Raw genomic sequence first — 16,087 nt, 5'->3', positions numbered from 1 at the left:
CTTATTGATTTCAATAATTTTTCTACCAGGCATTTATTTGACCTCCTCTTATTAAATGGGAGCAATGCTGTTTAACTATCCTATGCATGGAATCATGCTTATACACCCTGATTTATAAAGAGATGAAGATGTGTCGACATGCCATACTGAACTCAGTATCATCAGTTCAAGGTGATACTCAAGTGTTTGAAATCAGACATCCTGCCCATTCACAGATTAGGCTGTTCCACTGATGTAATAGAGGAGAAAGGCATGTCTATCAATTCAGTTACATGTAAAGCAACAAGGATTAAAAAGAGGGTAATAAATCCATTGGAAACCACAAATTATGCTGTCTTCAGTGAAGAATACATGACTGAAAAAAAGTACTTATCCATTAGGTAAGGTGGCAAGCCCCAGAATAAAATAACCTGCTGGAATACTCCCAATTCACATGTTTAAAAACAGTCAGGGCTCAAATTTCCAAAAATCTAGCTTTTCATAAAGTGGAAGATTTAAGATTTTTATTATTTGATTTCTGAGTGGTAGCATTTATTGTCCCCCCTTGTGAAGCTTTGCTTCATATAACAATATGACTTAAAAATCTTTTCCCAAGATCACTTGAGATTGTCAAGAAATAGCCTGATGCCCATAGTAAGGGCTCTCAGTCAAGTATGAAGTATCAAAAAAAAAAAATAGTGGTAACACTGAGGAAGTTACAATGTTATCCTTTCTCTGTTTTCTTTCAGAAAAGGATCTGGAGTCCTGGTAAACAAAAAGTTGAACATGAGTCGGTAATGACCCCACTTATACAAGGGTGGCCAACAGCCTCCTGGGCTGCACTAGGACAGGAGTTCCAGCAGCCTTGGCAGAGGGCCATTGTGTCAGAAAAGTCCACCTGTGTGTTTGTAATTGTAATATTCAAGACATACCAGAACTTTAAAAGAAAAGGTAATCTCTTTGAAAGGAAAAAACGCTCCCTCTTGGATCACTATGTAGATGCCACCCTGCGAACTATTACCTTCCCATCTGCTACTGAGCCTTCACAGTCACAGCTTAAGGACCATTACCCATTCCTATGAATGAGGGAAGGTGTCGTTTCTGAGGATGTCTGAGATCTGTATGAGGAGCTACTGTTCCTAAACACCTTCCTCCTGGAAAGAATTGTGTGAGGAAATCAGTACAAAGTAGGTAAGACTGTTTCCCTCCCATTCTGCCTCTTTGCATAGAAGAAAGGTGGTCAAAGCCACACAATTTCTTTTTACACTTCATTTTTCCAGCTCCCCAAAGACAAACTCAACAACAAGAATATATTGTGAACCTTTGATTGTTTCAGTGCTATTTGGACTGATGCATCCAAAACTTAAAAGAAGACCTGGCCAAATGACTTTCTGATAAATAATTCAATCTGGTGTAGAGCCAAGTGCCATTTCTTCTTGGGCTACACAATGCCAGGAGTCACAGTTCCCTTCTCAGTGCTTGAGAGTCCATAATTAGCATAGCCCTACAGTGAGGACCATCATTTTACATTAAAAATGCCATCATTTGGGAATTAAAACTGCAGATTATTTTGTGAAGCATGCCCAAGATAAATCTTATTATTTAAAACAAATCTTTATAAGTATTGACAAAAGTAATAAAATTTCAAACATGAAAGCAAAAGGGAAATTTTTACATTTCAATTCCAGCATTGTAAAGGAAACTCTTTCATGCTTAAAATTCAAACTCAGTGTGTCAAGTAATTTCACTGTTACAGACTCGAATTACCTGCACTGGCCTGAGGGCAATATTCACTCTCTGAGAAAAATCGTACTTTAATATTGCTATGATTTTCCCAAGTAATTTTTATGCAGAAGCCAGGATGAATTTGAAACATCCATTTCAAGATTAAAGTGACGACATTTGGTGACTGCAGAGAACCATGTAATTGAGAACTGGGCTCAGGGATGTGCCCAAAATTAAATAAGGGGTAAGAAAACAATTTTAATAAAAGGAATAATGTTTTGCTTTCTTTTCTTAATTTCTGGGATGCAGATATTAAATAGGGTTATAAAATACAAATAAATCCTTAACTTCAAAAAAAAACCTGAATGCTTATGCTATATGGAAAGACCATTAAATTGTTGGCCACTGTCTCAGCCCATTTAATAATTTGTGTCATGTGCAGGAGGAAAGATAATCTTCCCACTCAGTTTTAATGGATCCATTTTTGGAAGCACTGAATTATCAATCTCTTTTATGGGTTATCTGCTGCCTGATCATTTGTTAACTTGATATGAAGTTGGGGGATGGACTCACAGCATGCTCTGAAGAGGTTTAACCACAACAGAGCCTGATATGAACTAAGGAGTTCCATCATTGGCCTAGACAGGGCAAGAATTTTACATACAAATAAATGTCCTTTCCCAAAAATGTTTAGCAAAAACTTTCAGCAGCATGCTTCCAGGTGAAACTCTGGATGAACTGGTTCTCCTGTGAACATATGGGTTTGAAGAAATGTGCAGAGAGAAAACCTGAAGCTTTTATATAATGGATTCTACCAGTAAAATAGGGTAATGGGAGTACCCAAGGTTGTTATTATTTAAATAAAGTTTATTGTAAGACAGTAGATGAAAAATGCTACGATATTAAAAAGTAGTAGGACTTACTAAACAAGGCAAGTGAACAGATTCATTCTTTTCTTGAAGATTTCCCAGATTAGCTGTCTTACTATTTCTGACAAGGTGGAGCCACCTCATCACAAAATCAGCCATAAATGTAGATGTCTTGACTCACTATTTTCAAGGTAACTAGTTGTCTTAAAATCATAGAATCATTTAGGTTGGATTAAGACCTTTAAGTTCAGCTCCCACTGTTAGCCTAGCACTGCCAATTCTTCCACTAAACCATCTCCCTAAGTATCACATCTACATGTCTTTTAAATACCTCTGGGGAAGGTGATTCAACCACCTTCCTGGGCTTTAACTCTCATTACCAGGTTTTTTCATTCCAGTAAAACATTGATTCACTAAGTATAATGAGATTTAAAAGTAACTGTTGAGTATTGAGGGAATTTATCTTGTAACTGATAGGGGCTAGGGGAACATGACATAGCAGGTTTTAATAACTGAAGCTGGGATAATGCAGGTTCACATGTGTATTAGCTCTTAAGCACTGAATCCAATGACATCCTTAAATTCTTGCTCTGTGAGCCAATGAAGGCTGAAAACATCACTGAGGACAAGAAGCAGCAACTATTTCAATGAATGAAATATGAAAAATTAGCCATGACAGAAGTTAATTAGTTTCCTCTTGTATCTGCACTGGTTTTTCCCGAGATTCAGTCTTGCTGGGAACGAACAGCATTGTAAAGCAGGGAGAAAGGATCCAAAAAAAAAAAGATCAACAGGCCTGCTTTGAGAATTATAGGCCTCCTTCCAGAACTACTACCCTTTTTTTTAACAGATAACACTATAAAGATTCAGCAATGACTGGTGTTCTAAAAACATGGAAAGAAATCAACCAGTGAAGAAAATCTACCATGTAGCCTAGACATACTGTGCTGTTTCTCACTGCATTAGCTGAAATTTAAAGCTGTAAGTAATTGTGCAAGATCCACTGCCTACTGACACCAATACGAATATTTCAATTCAGTAAATCGTATATTAGATTCCAGCCAGTAAAGAACCTAATAGTAACCAAACTATTCCAGCCACTAAAGAACCAATAGTAACCAAACTATTTTACTACAGGATAAAATAAAACAGTAATGTCAAAATTCACAATTGTTGATACTATACAATAACATTAGCTGAAATGAACTCAATGAGTTTTCTCCTTTAACAAAAACTCCCCTATGAAAATTATTTCAATATTTTGAATTTTCTGCTAAGCTTTTACTTACTTGAATAAAGGATTATTTTTGCTGTTCTTCCTCTTCTGCTACTGAAATGCAGCCCTGATGATTCTATCGCTAAGTGGCTGAGTTGGTCTGAAGTTATCTCCTAGGATTCCATCACAGCCCTCTAAAAGTTCAGCACCTTTAACATGTGTCCTCAGTCTACGAAACTCCTCTATCTGAAAGGCAGAAAAACAGACATGAAGAAGCTGAGACACATACTTCTCTATGGAGTTATGGTCAAAATCAGCCTTGTCCAGCCACTTCTGCAGCTTTGAAACTTGAGACTGTCAGGTATCATATACTAAGGTCAATATATATCATTAATAATGTTTCTAAATAGCTGTCAGCACTGTCAAAGCATTTAACATATAGAAAAATGTAAGAACTTTTATGCACATGGTTTGGCAAACAACCTTTGCTTTTTCGTAACTTCTTTTTGGATCTGTAACCTTCTTAGCCATTGCAGATTAAACCCTATGAATCACCTTTACAGTTGTGACATGAGAGTAATCACTCTGGTCTTCAAAGAAGTGCATTTCAGGAATAACTTGGTCGACAATAAATTATTTTGACTTTCATCCAGTGATTTATTTATTGCCTGAAATTTTTGCTTCATTTAAATAGAAATTATTTTCTAAACCAGGAGAATTCTGAACAGACTCAGCTTTAGAGGAAGTCTGTCGACATTTTATATGGAAAAATATGTTTTTTTCCAATCAAAACAAAATACCGCTTCAGAAGTTCTGTAGATGTAGGTGCTAAGTATACTTAGAAAACCGAATACAGTCAAAAATTAACACAAAACATTTAAATTAGTCCAAAACAAATGTATTTCTGGTTTATAGACTCTTTTTCAATTTTTTCTAAATCTAATCTGGTCTAGGGAAGAATGTGAGCAGCTTCCATCTCCATTGCTGGTATCAGCATCAAGCTCTGAGCGACAAAAAAACTAAGAAAATCAATGCATATCTCTGCAATATTACATCTTATCACTCAACAATGCCATTTTTAAGAGTCTGGTATATAAAATAAGTAGTTACAACTACTGAAAAAATTGTGTTTGCTTTTGCTTTGGCATATTGACAAGCTACCTTAGCTGAATACAGCAAACCTACTAGAAGGCTGATCCCCTAGCCTGAGCCTTTGTACTTGTGCTGACCCTCTGATGCCTCACTACCCAGTTCAGCTGTAACATGAAACTGAAGCTACACAGAAAGCAAAACGGACCCTTAAGTATTTAATCATTTTATCATCCAAGAGATTATAGAGTTAATTTCTTCATGAAAAACACCCTATGAAGGATTATAGAGAGAATGCAAGTGTGATTGCAGAATTAAAAGAAGTGAGGTACTAAACAGCACGTAATGGCATTTTTATTCTTATACTGCCTGCAGAGAATACTTTCTTACTGCAACCTGGAAGACTACTGCCTTCACTGTTGTTTTCCACTCTACAGCAGAATTGATACAGACTTATTTATTTGATTTAGAGGCTAGCTCTGCTTTGCTTTCTTTTCCTCAAAAAAACTGTGCTTAGAAATCAACACTCAGCTTCTTGCAGCTAAGATATAAGGCAACAGCTTAAGACTCCAAAAATGAAAAGCAGAATGAACTGTAAAGATCCTTGAAGGTGCTTTTAGAAGAAGAATCCTGTTTTGGAAGATTTTGTTTGTTTAAAGCAAACTGAAAACAAACCCACTACAGGCTTGGAACTGAAAAAGTCTTCAGGAGTCAAGTGCTGGTAAATCACCGAATGGGTTTTGTAAAGGTAGCTTCTTTCACCATCTGCATCAACCCTGTAAAGTCTGAAATAATTGTAGTTTAGGAAGGAGCATTTTACAAGAACATGGGTTTTGTTTGATCTTTTGAGAGTAAGAGACTTCAAACAAACATAGATGAAGGAAAGGGAGAGCAGACTCTCTGCAAAGCTGACATTTGTGAGCTGTCTCCTGCTATAACTACAAATGCTCTGCCCCAATCCCACAGTGAAATCTTTCTCCAGGAGGTACTCCTCTCAAAGCAGCTTCCAGTTTCTTCAGTCAGAAAAGCAGGACTGACCTGATCCCCATGTCTGCTCTTTGCTCTTCAGGGAAGTCAAGAATTGTAGCCCTGCTCCAAGGGGGAATCTCTTCTGAGATCACCAGGCTCCTTTTTTAGTCCTTCATACCATGGTTCAGACCACCATGACAAAGACCCTTTATACACATTGTGGTCTGCTTCACTCTTGAGAAATGCTTCTGTCAGAACAGCACACTAGCTGTGCTGACACTACTTCCCCTATTATATTTCTATGTGATAAGGCAATACTCATCATCTTTCATCTCATACGGAACCACTTACTATCTCTTCCCAACACCTCACAAGTGTGAAGTCTACCATGTGGGACTGCTGAGGAAACAGATATTTCAGTGGCACACAGCTAAGCACCCTTTGAATACTCACATGCTTTCAATGGGGATAGCCACTTATAAAAGTTCTTCTCACGCCCAGAAGACACTAAGAATGACCTAGGCCGGCACACACCGAAATTCCAGATCAAATTCTAACCAGTGAAGGGGTAAATCTGCAATGTTATCGGCCACATTTCCACTGAATGAAAGAACCGAGTTTATATTTTGTAGAATTTCGCAAGAATGCTTTTACCACTTCCTTGTACTCAGATCCTAAACACTGCTTTCTTCTGTTTCACTTAAATATTTGCTGAATAGAACACACAAAACAAAGACTTTTGTGTTTTCTACAAACACTTCTTCTATATGAGGCATAGAAGCATTATCCTCCTGCTTGAAAATTTCACAAGCTTCCATGACACCTTCCAAGAACACAGACCTGCTTCCCAGAGAACAGAATACCGTGAACCTCTCAGAGTGCTTTATTTCACAGATGACATAATTTTTGCACAATTCCCACTCCAGCTCCATACGCTAGTTACTATTTCTGTCCTTTAGGAGGTCTTGATTTTGAATGAGGTAGACAAAAGGACTAGAGACCTTGCCATTCAATACAAAACTAGTTAACTATGACAATGAGTATAGCAGAACAACAGCTCCTTGCTGCATCATTGTTTAAAATCCCTGCTCTGAGTGGCCTAGACAATGTACTTGTTGTGGGCTTCAGTGAACCACAAAACACATTATTCACAGATCTCAGTTTTTTTCAAAAGAAAGTAGAGGGAAGCACGAGGAAGTCTTTTTCAATTATTTTCTGCTCTTTGCTGGCCTAATAGGAGGGAGTTTCCTGTTTTCTCCCATTGCATTTCAGCAGTGTATGTGCATGAGTGAGATGTCTCACAAAGCAGTCAACATAGTTCTTTCTGGGCTGTATATTTCAACATAAGACAAGTGTGGATGGTAAAAAAAAAAAAAAAAGTGGGGGGGGGCAGGAATATGCAAAAAGAGCACTGCAGGGTGCATCTTTCCAGACAAGCTCCTTTCCACAGAGGTCAGTAATAAAACTCCAAGAACCAGATTTGCAAAGCCTTTATTCTCCAGGGGAGAAGAGTCACCTGCACGCTTTATCCAGACTGCACAGAAAGACTCGTGAAGGAACTAGCTCTCTGATGGAATTGAAGCCTCACGTCAAAGAAAATTACTTCCATTGAGGAAAGAGCACTGGACTCCAGGAAAGCACATCCTGGTGCTGCAGTCCTGGCGTGTTCTTTTGCTACTCGTATAACCAACACACTCAGATCCCAGCTGCTTAAGTGAGATGCATATGGAGACGAAATCTCCTCTCACTTAACACTGACTTAGATCAGTAGCAAATCAACTCATCAGTTGAACTTTACTGGCTATAAATGACTTCAGGAGAAACAGAAAAAGGTGTTCTACTTAGAAATGGCCAGCCTGTTATGCCTACGACAAATTAGTTGCTTCTCCATTGTTTCAAAATAAGCAAATCTAAAAATATATAGATGTAACCACAAACTAGAATTGCAATTTTATTCATTTTTCCCCTTATGATTCACAGTTTGTTAATCAATATTGCTATGTTAATTACAGAAAATGAGAACGTGAATAAGCATCTTGTCTCAAATATATTAACTAGCTTCATCAGAGGAAGGCAATAAAACCTATTGTATATCAGACTTGTTGTAACTTATTGTTACTTGTTGACTACTTACTGACACTCAGAAGTTGATTATTTTATGGCCTGAAAAATGAAAATAGAAAGCCTTGAATTTGTCTCTTACAGGCTATAACCACAGATGCTACTAGTTTATCACTTGAAGTTCCATATGCTGTGTTCATTAGTATCCCACAGAAGAAAATTCTGTGAGTTAATGACACATGTTAAAATAATGTATTTAAATCCATCAGAAATGAATTTGCACTGAAATCTACGCTTTAACACTACAAGCAGGCTTAATAAAATTAAATGCCTTTACCAGCCTTCCATGGATGATTCAGAATGGCCTATGCTATACCACATCCTCTTATTTTCCAAAGACAAATCATTTCTCTCCACATTTCTCTCCTTAAACAGAATCTCATAGGCACTCATGCCCACATGCACAAAGAGGCCAGATACTTAATTGCAGCCAAAATGCCAATTACACGTTAAAATCTTGGATGTCTAGGCTATAGCAAAATATTCTGGCACCTCCAAAATCTTATCTGGGGCATTCTGGAAAACTCCCTGTCCTTTTGAGTTCAGAATCTCAGATTCACCATCTCTCATTTACCTCTCCCCGTATTTATTCCCAACTGACACCTGAAAGCAGTATGTGATGCAAGTAAAATAGTTATCCCACCTTGGCAAAAGTCCTTCATGTTCTTCGTAAGTCTTTTATGCACAACCTTGCCTTTAATGCTGCTGCATTCGTAACTACCAGTGAGGACTTTTTTTCTAATTGATGCTGATCTACAACAAGTACCAAGTATCATACCTGGCCTAAGTCCATTCCAGTCTCTCACTCTGCTGCAGTGCCGCATCTCACCTGCATACTGTGTCAAAGGCAGGGAAAAAGCCCCTCCATGTCCTGTGCATGTCCTTCATCACTGCAATGTTCTTGTTGGATTTGGTTTATACCAATCAAAGTAACGCAGCAACTCAAACCAGCTACCCTTCACCTATAGAAGGCCATGGTGATGAATCACACTCTTATCCCTAGGCACTATGGGTCACATTTTTCCCCAGGCACACTATTCTCTTCCGGAGACTTATCCCTGTCACATCACATTCCAACATCTTGTTTGCTTATGGTAAATGAGTTTTAATGTTAACTAAAGTTGCATTTCTCTGCTTTTTCTTCTTCTTTCATTCACCCTCTCACTGTCTCCCACCGCATACGGATGGCTTTGTACATTGACTGGATTAAAAGGGAATAGACACTATGAAATCTGCAACTAGCACAAAATAACATATCCTACAATGTCTCAGTGTAATAGCTATGGTCTTTATACTGCTGATTAAGTCCTCTTACCTATCTATATCACATCTGGACAATTAGCTGCCAAGTTACAAAATGCACTCTGTCTTTAAAAGTTATTCTGAAACTAATAATGCCAGCAGAGATCTGTTTCCATTTACTCAGCAGTAAGCAGCCATGAGATCTGTCATTTCGTAAGTAAATACCAGATTCATGATGGGATACATTTAAGTTGCAGCTACCATAGAAATAACTTTATTGGGAGTTATTGCTTTTAAAATATGATTAGAACTAGAATTCAGTTTTCATATGAAAAGAAATACTGCCAACTTCAAATTGTTAAAACTGTTCAAATACTGTGCTGGGATTACTAGAAAAATGTTAGATTATTAAAGCTGAAATAATTTAAACCTGAATTTATCACCTTTTATACTTTTTTCCCTTCTGTCTGCACGTGCTTCAGAGCAGGCAATGAAAATTAACACATTCACCTTCAAGGATTCTAGATAGTTTCACTTAAATTAAACCCGTATTCCTCCAGCTGGGTTTTACAGACTGTGGGAGGATACTCATCAGGAGTTTTCATTGTTTTCACAGATTTGCAATGTTTTCCATGGAAACGCTCACATGACTGTTAGATATAATTAAAAAAAAAAAAAATCACCTTACAATAGATAGCTGTGAAATCAAATTTAAATAGGTAGTTTCTATTTGACATTATAAAATACTTAAAAAAGAGCAAGGTAAGTTAAATATAGTTCAATGCAATCTAGGTAGTCTGTATTATGTTAACATTTTTCATTCTCCAGGACATAGTGTCTCCCTGTGCTTTTTTGTTCCTTTAACATCAAAAAGCAGTGATATTTGAAAGCTTACAATTACAAAGAAATGAATTTCTTTTGCCCATTGACTTCTTTCTTTCTTTTTCTTTCACTTAAATAAAGAATTATTTTAAATGCAGATGATAAATGATAACAAGGTTTTTCATCTCTGACCTTTGCATTGCTTTCAGTGACTCAAAAGGCTTAACCTTTACTTGAAAAGCCATGTACTGATCTAATGGGATCTTCAAGGAGAACAGATATAATGTCCTGATATATGTATTTGCACGCTATAACCTTTAGCTCATAACCATATTCCAAGGTCACTTTAAGCACAGCTGTTACCTGCACTTGGGACACAGTCAAAGGATAACGGAATAATATCCAGGTGACACCTTCACTGCAGGGTGGAATGGTTAGAGAGCCCTCATACACCCAGTAGTCACGCAACAGAGGATCTGAAATGAAAAGGAATGTGGAATTTTAATGGCATTAAGGAAAATAATTGTGGTCTTCAATTAAGACAGCTTATGATAGCCACGGGCTTGCTGATATGATGAAGTTAGTATGCAGTAAGCTAAGGTGTGAATTTATAACCTGCCAAGCACTGGTCACGACTTTCTTATGGGAACATACACGAGCTTCTGGTCATTATATTACAGTAACTTCCCCCTGTAGATGAGTCTTTTAAAGTCGAAAATACCACTTTATAGCTGTGAAAAATAACATATGCACAACTCCTTAAACTAACACAGAAAATAAGTAATATGGTGGGAGAGAACTCCTGTTAGTATCAGAAGCTACAAGAGACATCCCATATTGAAGGCAGAGGAGCTGCTGTAATCAAATTTTAACCAACTTTTAGATTTAGGGTACGTCTCAAGGATTAATTTATTTTCATTTTTTAGAAAAATTCATTGAAAACAGCTCAAGCCAAACTCTTCAGTTCTCAATTCTGGTGACGTGTTTTTTGAGATGCACTGGTGCCTCCTAGCTTTGGAAAAGTGGGTTGAATTTCACAGGAGAAAAAAAATCAAAGTTTATTTAAAAGTAAACTTCTTCGTAAGTTTATAAACTAATAGGTTTATGAATAACTGTTAGAATAAACAGTTGTCTCTCAAGAAAATGTACAATGGTTTGTCCAAGCAGAGTTTTTTTAACTCTACATACAACACACTTTATTTTAATTATTTTAATTCCTCAAAGATTCCAGTCACACCACACTTCATAAAGTGAGACTACACAGGGCTTTCATTTACTGCTGTAGGCCATACTCACAAACGACTTCCTGACACAGCTTGAGAAGTACAGAGAGGAAACTGCCTGACTATAAAAGAGGGAACAAGAAACAAACCTAGAGAGGAACTGGAGACAATGAGTGGTTAATCATGGCAGGGAGAACTAGGGGGAAAGTTGTGACTAGCATGACAAGGACAGAATGGGAGACTGGAAACAAGTAAACTTGCTTGGCTGACCTAACCTGTTACTTCTATTTCACTACTAGCTCAGAGGAATATCAGTAGAATTAAATCTTGCTAATAAAGCCTGTGATTGTCAGTGAATGGATTTTGTCTTGTTGGTGTAACTTTCTTTCTCAGTTAGGGAATTACGTAGCAAATCCATTGAAAGCAAGTTGCATTATCAAACACTCAAAAGTTAAGAACTGCAAGAATTAATTCAGCCTGTCCTGTGCATGCATGCATTGTGATCCTGTCTTGTTACATGATTATGTATGTCTTTTCTAGAGAACTTCTCATCATTTACTTGCAAAGTAATGATTTCATTTTGAAAAGCATCCAATAACATTTGGATTTCTCAGCACAATGTGTGGCCCTTGGTCTTCTTTTTCCCATGCTATTCAAATCCTTCTTGTTAGGAAGGACCACTTTTTCTCATTTTTTCCTGTTTCTAATGCACTCATTCCTTCAGTGTCAGAGTGCTTCACAGACATGAATTAAGTTCTCCTTCCAGCAACCCAGTGTGGTGAGGAAGGATACATTAACCCCACATTTTAAAGCTGGGGAGCTGAGGCACAGAGAAGTTAAGGTCAAATGCATCTATTCATTTGAGGTGTTTGATACGAGATGCTTAGAACCTGATTTCTCAGAGTGGTTAACTTTCTATAGCACTTAATGCAGTCAGAGCACTGCTCCCATTGACTTCAGTTGGAGGTGTAAGCACTCAGCACTTCTGCAAATCAGACCCCATGATCTCAAGTCGGGCACCTAGAAAATGAGGAACACACAGTTAGAGATGACTTATGAAAATTTTGGGTTTTGTGACTTGATCAGCATCAAACAGGAACTGTGAGGCAGGGGTCCTGTAAAAAATAACTTATGGTCACAAAGTTAAAAGATGTTTAATAATGCATATGCATGAAGGGGCACAGGCGGCCTTAATTCCTGCAATTCCTAATTGTTGAGCACTTGACTTTGCAACCTAAACAATATTCTTTTGATGTAACTAATATAGTTTAATGTAGACCTGGATTACTTTGGAAAATTAGAGCTCTTGCCACTATGAAATGGAATTTAGCTCAGCAGGATTCCTTGCAGAAACATCTGTCTTGCAGAAATGCATTTTTTTAAGTCACATTTTTTTTCAAGACAAGGTAGAGGAAGTGGTTGTTCTTTTAGCTATATGAATTTGAATCTGCCTCCCTTTGTCACTACTCCTATGTATGCTATACATATAACTGTCATTGCATTATGGTATTGTCTTTTGATGCTGCCAAAATGCTACCGTGGTATGTGGGTAACCTTATGCTTCGTATTTTATGCCAAAGTAGAGAAAGGAGTACACACAGCTCCCTCTCTAAGTAGGATGATAAATAATCAAGAAAACTAGCCACAGCGCTGCCAGCAGTGCATGGACCACAGTATCACATCCCACTCACAGGACGAAGGTAAGTTCCAAAGAGACTTCTTCATCCCTACCCCTGTTAGCACCACTAGGTGCAAAAATGCATTAACACCTTACAGGACTCGCTCTCCGGCTTGCAATTAGGCTATGCTTTAGATCAAGATTGTCTCAGCCTCTGCAATTAGCTAGTAATCCACACACACAAAAGAAAGCAAAGGCACCTACCTGGTAATAAAGAGTTGGGATTAAAACAGGGTATTGTTTTGGACTTTCCCTGAAAAAATGAATACAAATCAATCTCATCTCTAGTTTCTTATTAAAATGCTGATGAATGGAGAGGTAAAATACACTGTGTGTTCTTGTAACACTAAGCCTTGAATTTCTGCACAAATCAACCTCATTAATAGCCCCCATTTAATGATCATTGCATTTGTTCTTGCAGCTACACAAACATGTTTTTTTATTGTATTTTATATTTTACTTCTCAGGTTATCTCAGCAATTTGTCAACTTTCTGCCTTTAGTACCTGGGCTCCTTCCAGGTCCCAGCCTTGAAATTCTCTACATGAAATTCACAGGTTCCATACAAAAGGAGTTTGAAAAACAAGGGCCAAAGTGAGCTTTTCCTTGGCTGACATGGATAACAGTTAATAAATAAAGCCAGTTCCACACATTTAATGCAATAAAATTTCATGAATGCCAAAAGTATGTTCGATGCTGACCCTGTGAAAGTCATTGGCATAACATACATACTGACAAGGCCTTTCATGACCTTCCTCTACTTGGCTGTCCTTTCAGTAATGAAACTGTATACAGAGTTCCATACGCTATTTTTTCTCTGACACCTTCATAAACAATGAGTATTGGTAATATTAAAACATCATGACTGAAGTTTACCATATATTATTTGACTAAAAGGATATTTTCAGTTCCCTTCTAATAACAGCTTCTAATTTTTCTATACTTCAGCATCCACTGAAGTGAATGGCTAATCTCTCCAGACCAAGACAGAACATCCCATTAATACATCTCAAAATCCTTTAAAATCAAAAGTAAGTATGATTATTTCTATGTTACAGACGGAGACCATGAAGCAGAGAGATGGAAGTAACTTGCCCAAGGTCACTTAAGATAGTATCAACATTCTGGAGAGCACTCCTATCTCCTCAGTCCTACTAGGTTATTATCCACCCTTCAGGATCCCCACACATAATCCACCCGACAAGACAGCATTATGGATTTGCCAGTTTCTCACTGCAAGTTACTATGGGAACTCAGTTCACCTCTTTTTTTCCTCTACAAATTAAAACCAGATAAGTCTGGAGATACTGCGGCCAGTGTTCACTAAGCATACTGCAGTACTTGCATTCACACTGACTTAATGATAATCACTGAAAACGTAGTATTTGCAATCAGCTATCGGTACAGGAGATCAGATTTTGCGGCCACCAGAAAAGGAAGTAACTACAGCAACTGTATATTATCTGAATACTGTAAAATGTTGAGGTTCTGGTGCAAGGCCACCAAATGATGGTTTTCACATATGGTTTACTACAGACATATCCAAAACCCTTCTCTTGGCTTCATACAGACCCATCTCTCACTTCCTCTCTCTGGTCAGTGAAAGAAGCATTTCTTCAGGCAATGCCTTACCTTGTACTGGATGTCCTGGAGAATTTCAGTTACAGCCTTTAGGCCTACATGCTCTTTTCCTATCTGAAATACAGCAAGCAAAGGCGAGTTTCAGTATTTTTCTATTTCAGAAACTGTGAGGCAAGATAGAGGGCAACCAGAACAGTAAGTTCCGTAGCCGTTTTTAATTAATCTACACAACCTTATGTTAACCAAATACAAACATGGCAATTCTAAACAATTAAATCACTAGAAAGCCATCAGTCAAAAGTAAAAAAGGTGCAAATAACTTTAAAACAGAGATAGACACTCACAGAACAAGAGTCACAGTTAAGTCTGGTAAGTTTTTACTAACCCCGTTTTGCAGCATATACTGCATATGGAGTCCAAATCATGCAGCACAATGACATAAAAAAGCCAAGGATACAGTTTGTCCTTACCAGTTGTTGTCAGAAAATTACACAGAAAGGAACAGAGTAAACAAGCACAACAGACACTTTTTGAATTTGTTCCCACAATGCTACAAATCTGGCTCAAGGTATCTCTGAAGCTCAGAAGAGTTTTTCCCTGCCTGCAGAAAGCAGAATGGCAGTTCCCCTCCCTCACGGTGTCTCTGGAAGCAAAAGTCAGGCTTCCAGCAGCCTGCTGCAACACTGCCCTTACTGAACACTTTTGAGGCACAGAAGATGGGGCTTCCAAAAGAAATTCACTGTTTACATAACAGATTCATATTTTCTATGAACATTGTTCACTCTGCACGCTGATTTCAGCTGCTCCTGATCTGAATCACCCATTCTAGGACCCTACCTTTTACCTTCAGAACACCACTGTCAAAACAGGAAGACTCAGAACAGCCTTCCACTTGATTTCTTTGCCAACGTGCACACGTACAATGTGAGGAACGAAGTGGACATGAGTGAGAATGGGAGAGCTAGACCATGAAAAATTTGTTTACTTTTTGTTTCTCTTGGAATGGAATGGCACAGTTGTCACTGGAAGGAAACAACCAAATGTCAGCAAAAGGTACTTTGTTATTTCTAGAAATTTAAGATGATTTCCTTTTGTTTCAAAATGGGATTTCAATTTAAAACTTTCAAAGCGCATAAAAGATAGAGAAATAACTTCAAATATGCTGTCTCTAAATTAATAATCACCAAGGGTTTTCGCTTAAACCAGTGAAAATATTTTCACTGATCTTAAAAATGTGTTTGAGAACTGTGGTGCAAAACTTTTTTATTTCCATGCCTTTAATGGGGCGGGGGGAGCAAATTCCTCTCCCTCTTCCTTTAATAAACAGCATAAATACTACTTTTCCTTGGTCAGTTGTAACTATATGATGCCTTTCTCAGCTAATGAAAAAGCCCTTTGGTATGCTTAAGAGCTCTGATGAAGGTGAGAGACCAGAAATGGAAAACTTATAAGAACTTATATATAACTTTCTAACTAACTCGAAGGTTACCTCTGCTGGAATTAGAAGGTGACTTACATAAGCAATTATCACACAGCCCTCTAGGATACAAAACTGAAGACTTTCTAACTTCCAT

General features: G+C 37.7%; 1 protein-coding gene across 2 annotated transcripts in view; it reads right to left on the bottom strand.

Annotated features, from left to right (window-relative positions):
• The window catches only part of CA8 (carbonic anhydrase 8), a 46,825-nt gene that overhangs the window by 5,907 nt on the left and 24,831 nt on the right, over positions 1-16,087 (bottom strand). For both annotated transcript variants that reach the window (XM_056332186.1, XM_056332185.1), the window contains 4 exons: positions 14,565-14,627; positions 13,138-13,186; positions 10,396-10,508; positions 3,863-4,035 (listed from right to left, as the gene is read on the bottom strand). In XM_056332186.1, the coding sequence (XP_056188161.1) occupies positions 3,901-4,035; positions 10,396-10,508; positions 13,138-13,186; positions 14,565-14,627 (360 nt within the window). In that variant the 3' untranslated portion in view covers positions 3,863-3,900. The remainder of the gene's footprint in view (positions 1-3,862; positions 4,036-10,395; positions 10,509-13,137; positions 13,187-14,564; positions 14,628-16,087) is intronic.

The sequence above is a fragment of the Falco biarmicus genome, chromosome 3 (assembly GCF_023638135.1).
Source record: "Falco biarmicus isolate bFalBia1 chromosome 3, bFalBia1.pri, whole genome shotgun sequence".
Taxonomy (NCBI): Eukaryota; Metazoa; Chordata; class Aves; order Falconiformes; family Falconidae; genus Falco; species Falco biarmicus.
The sequence above is the reverse complement of the archived record's forward strand: the minus strand, read 5'-3'. Positions and strand labels throughout refer to the sequence as shown.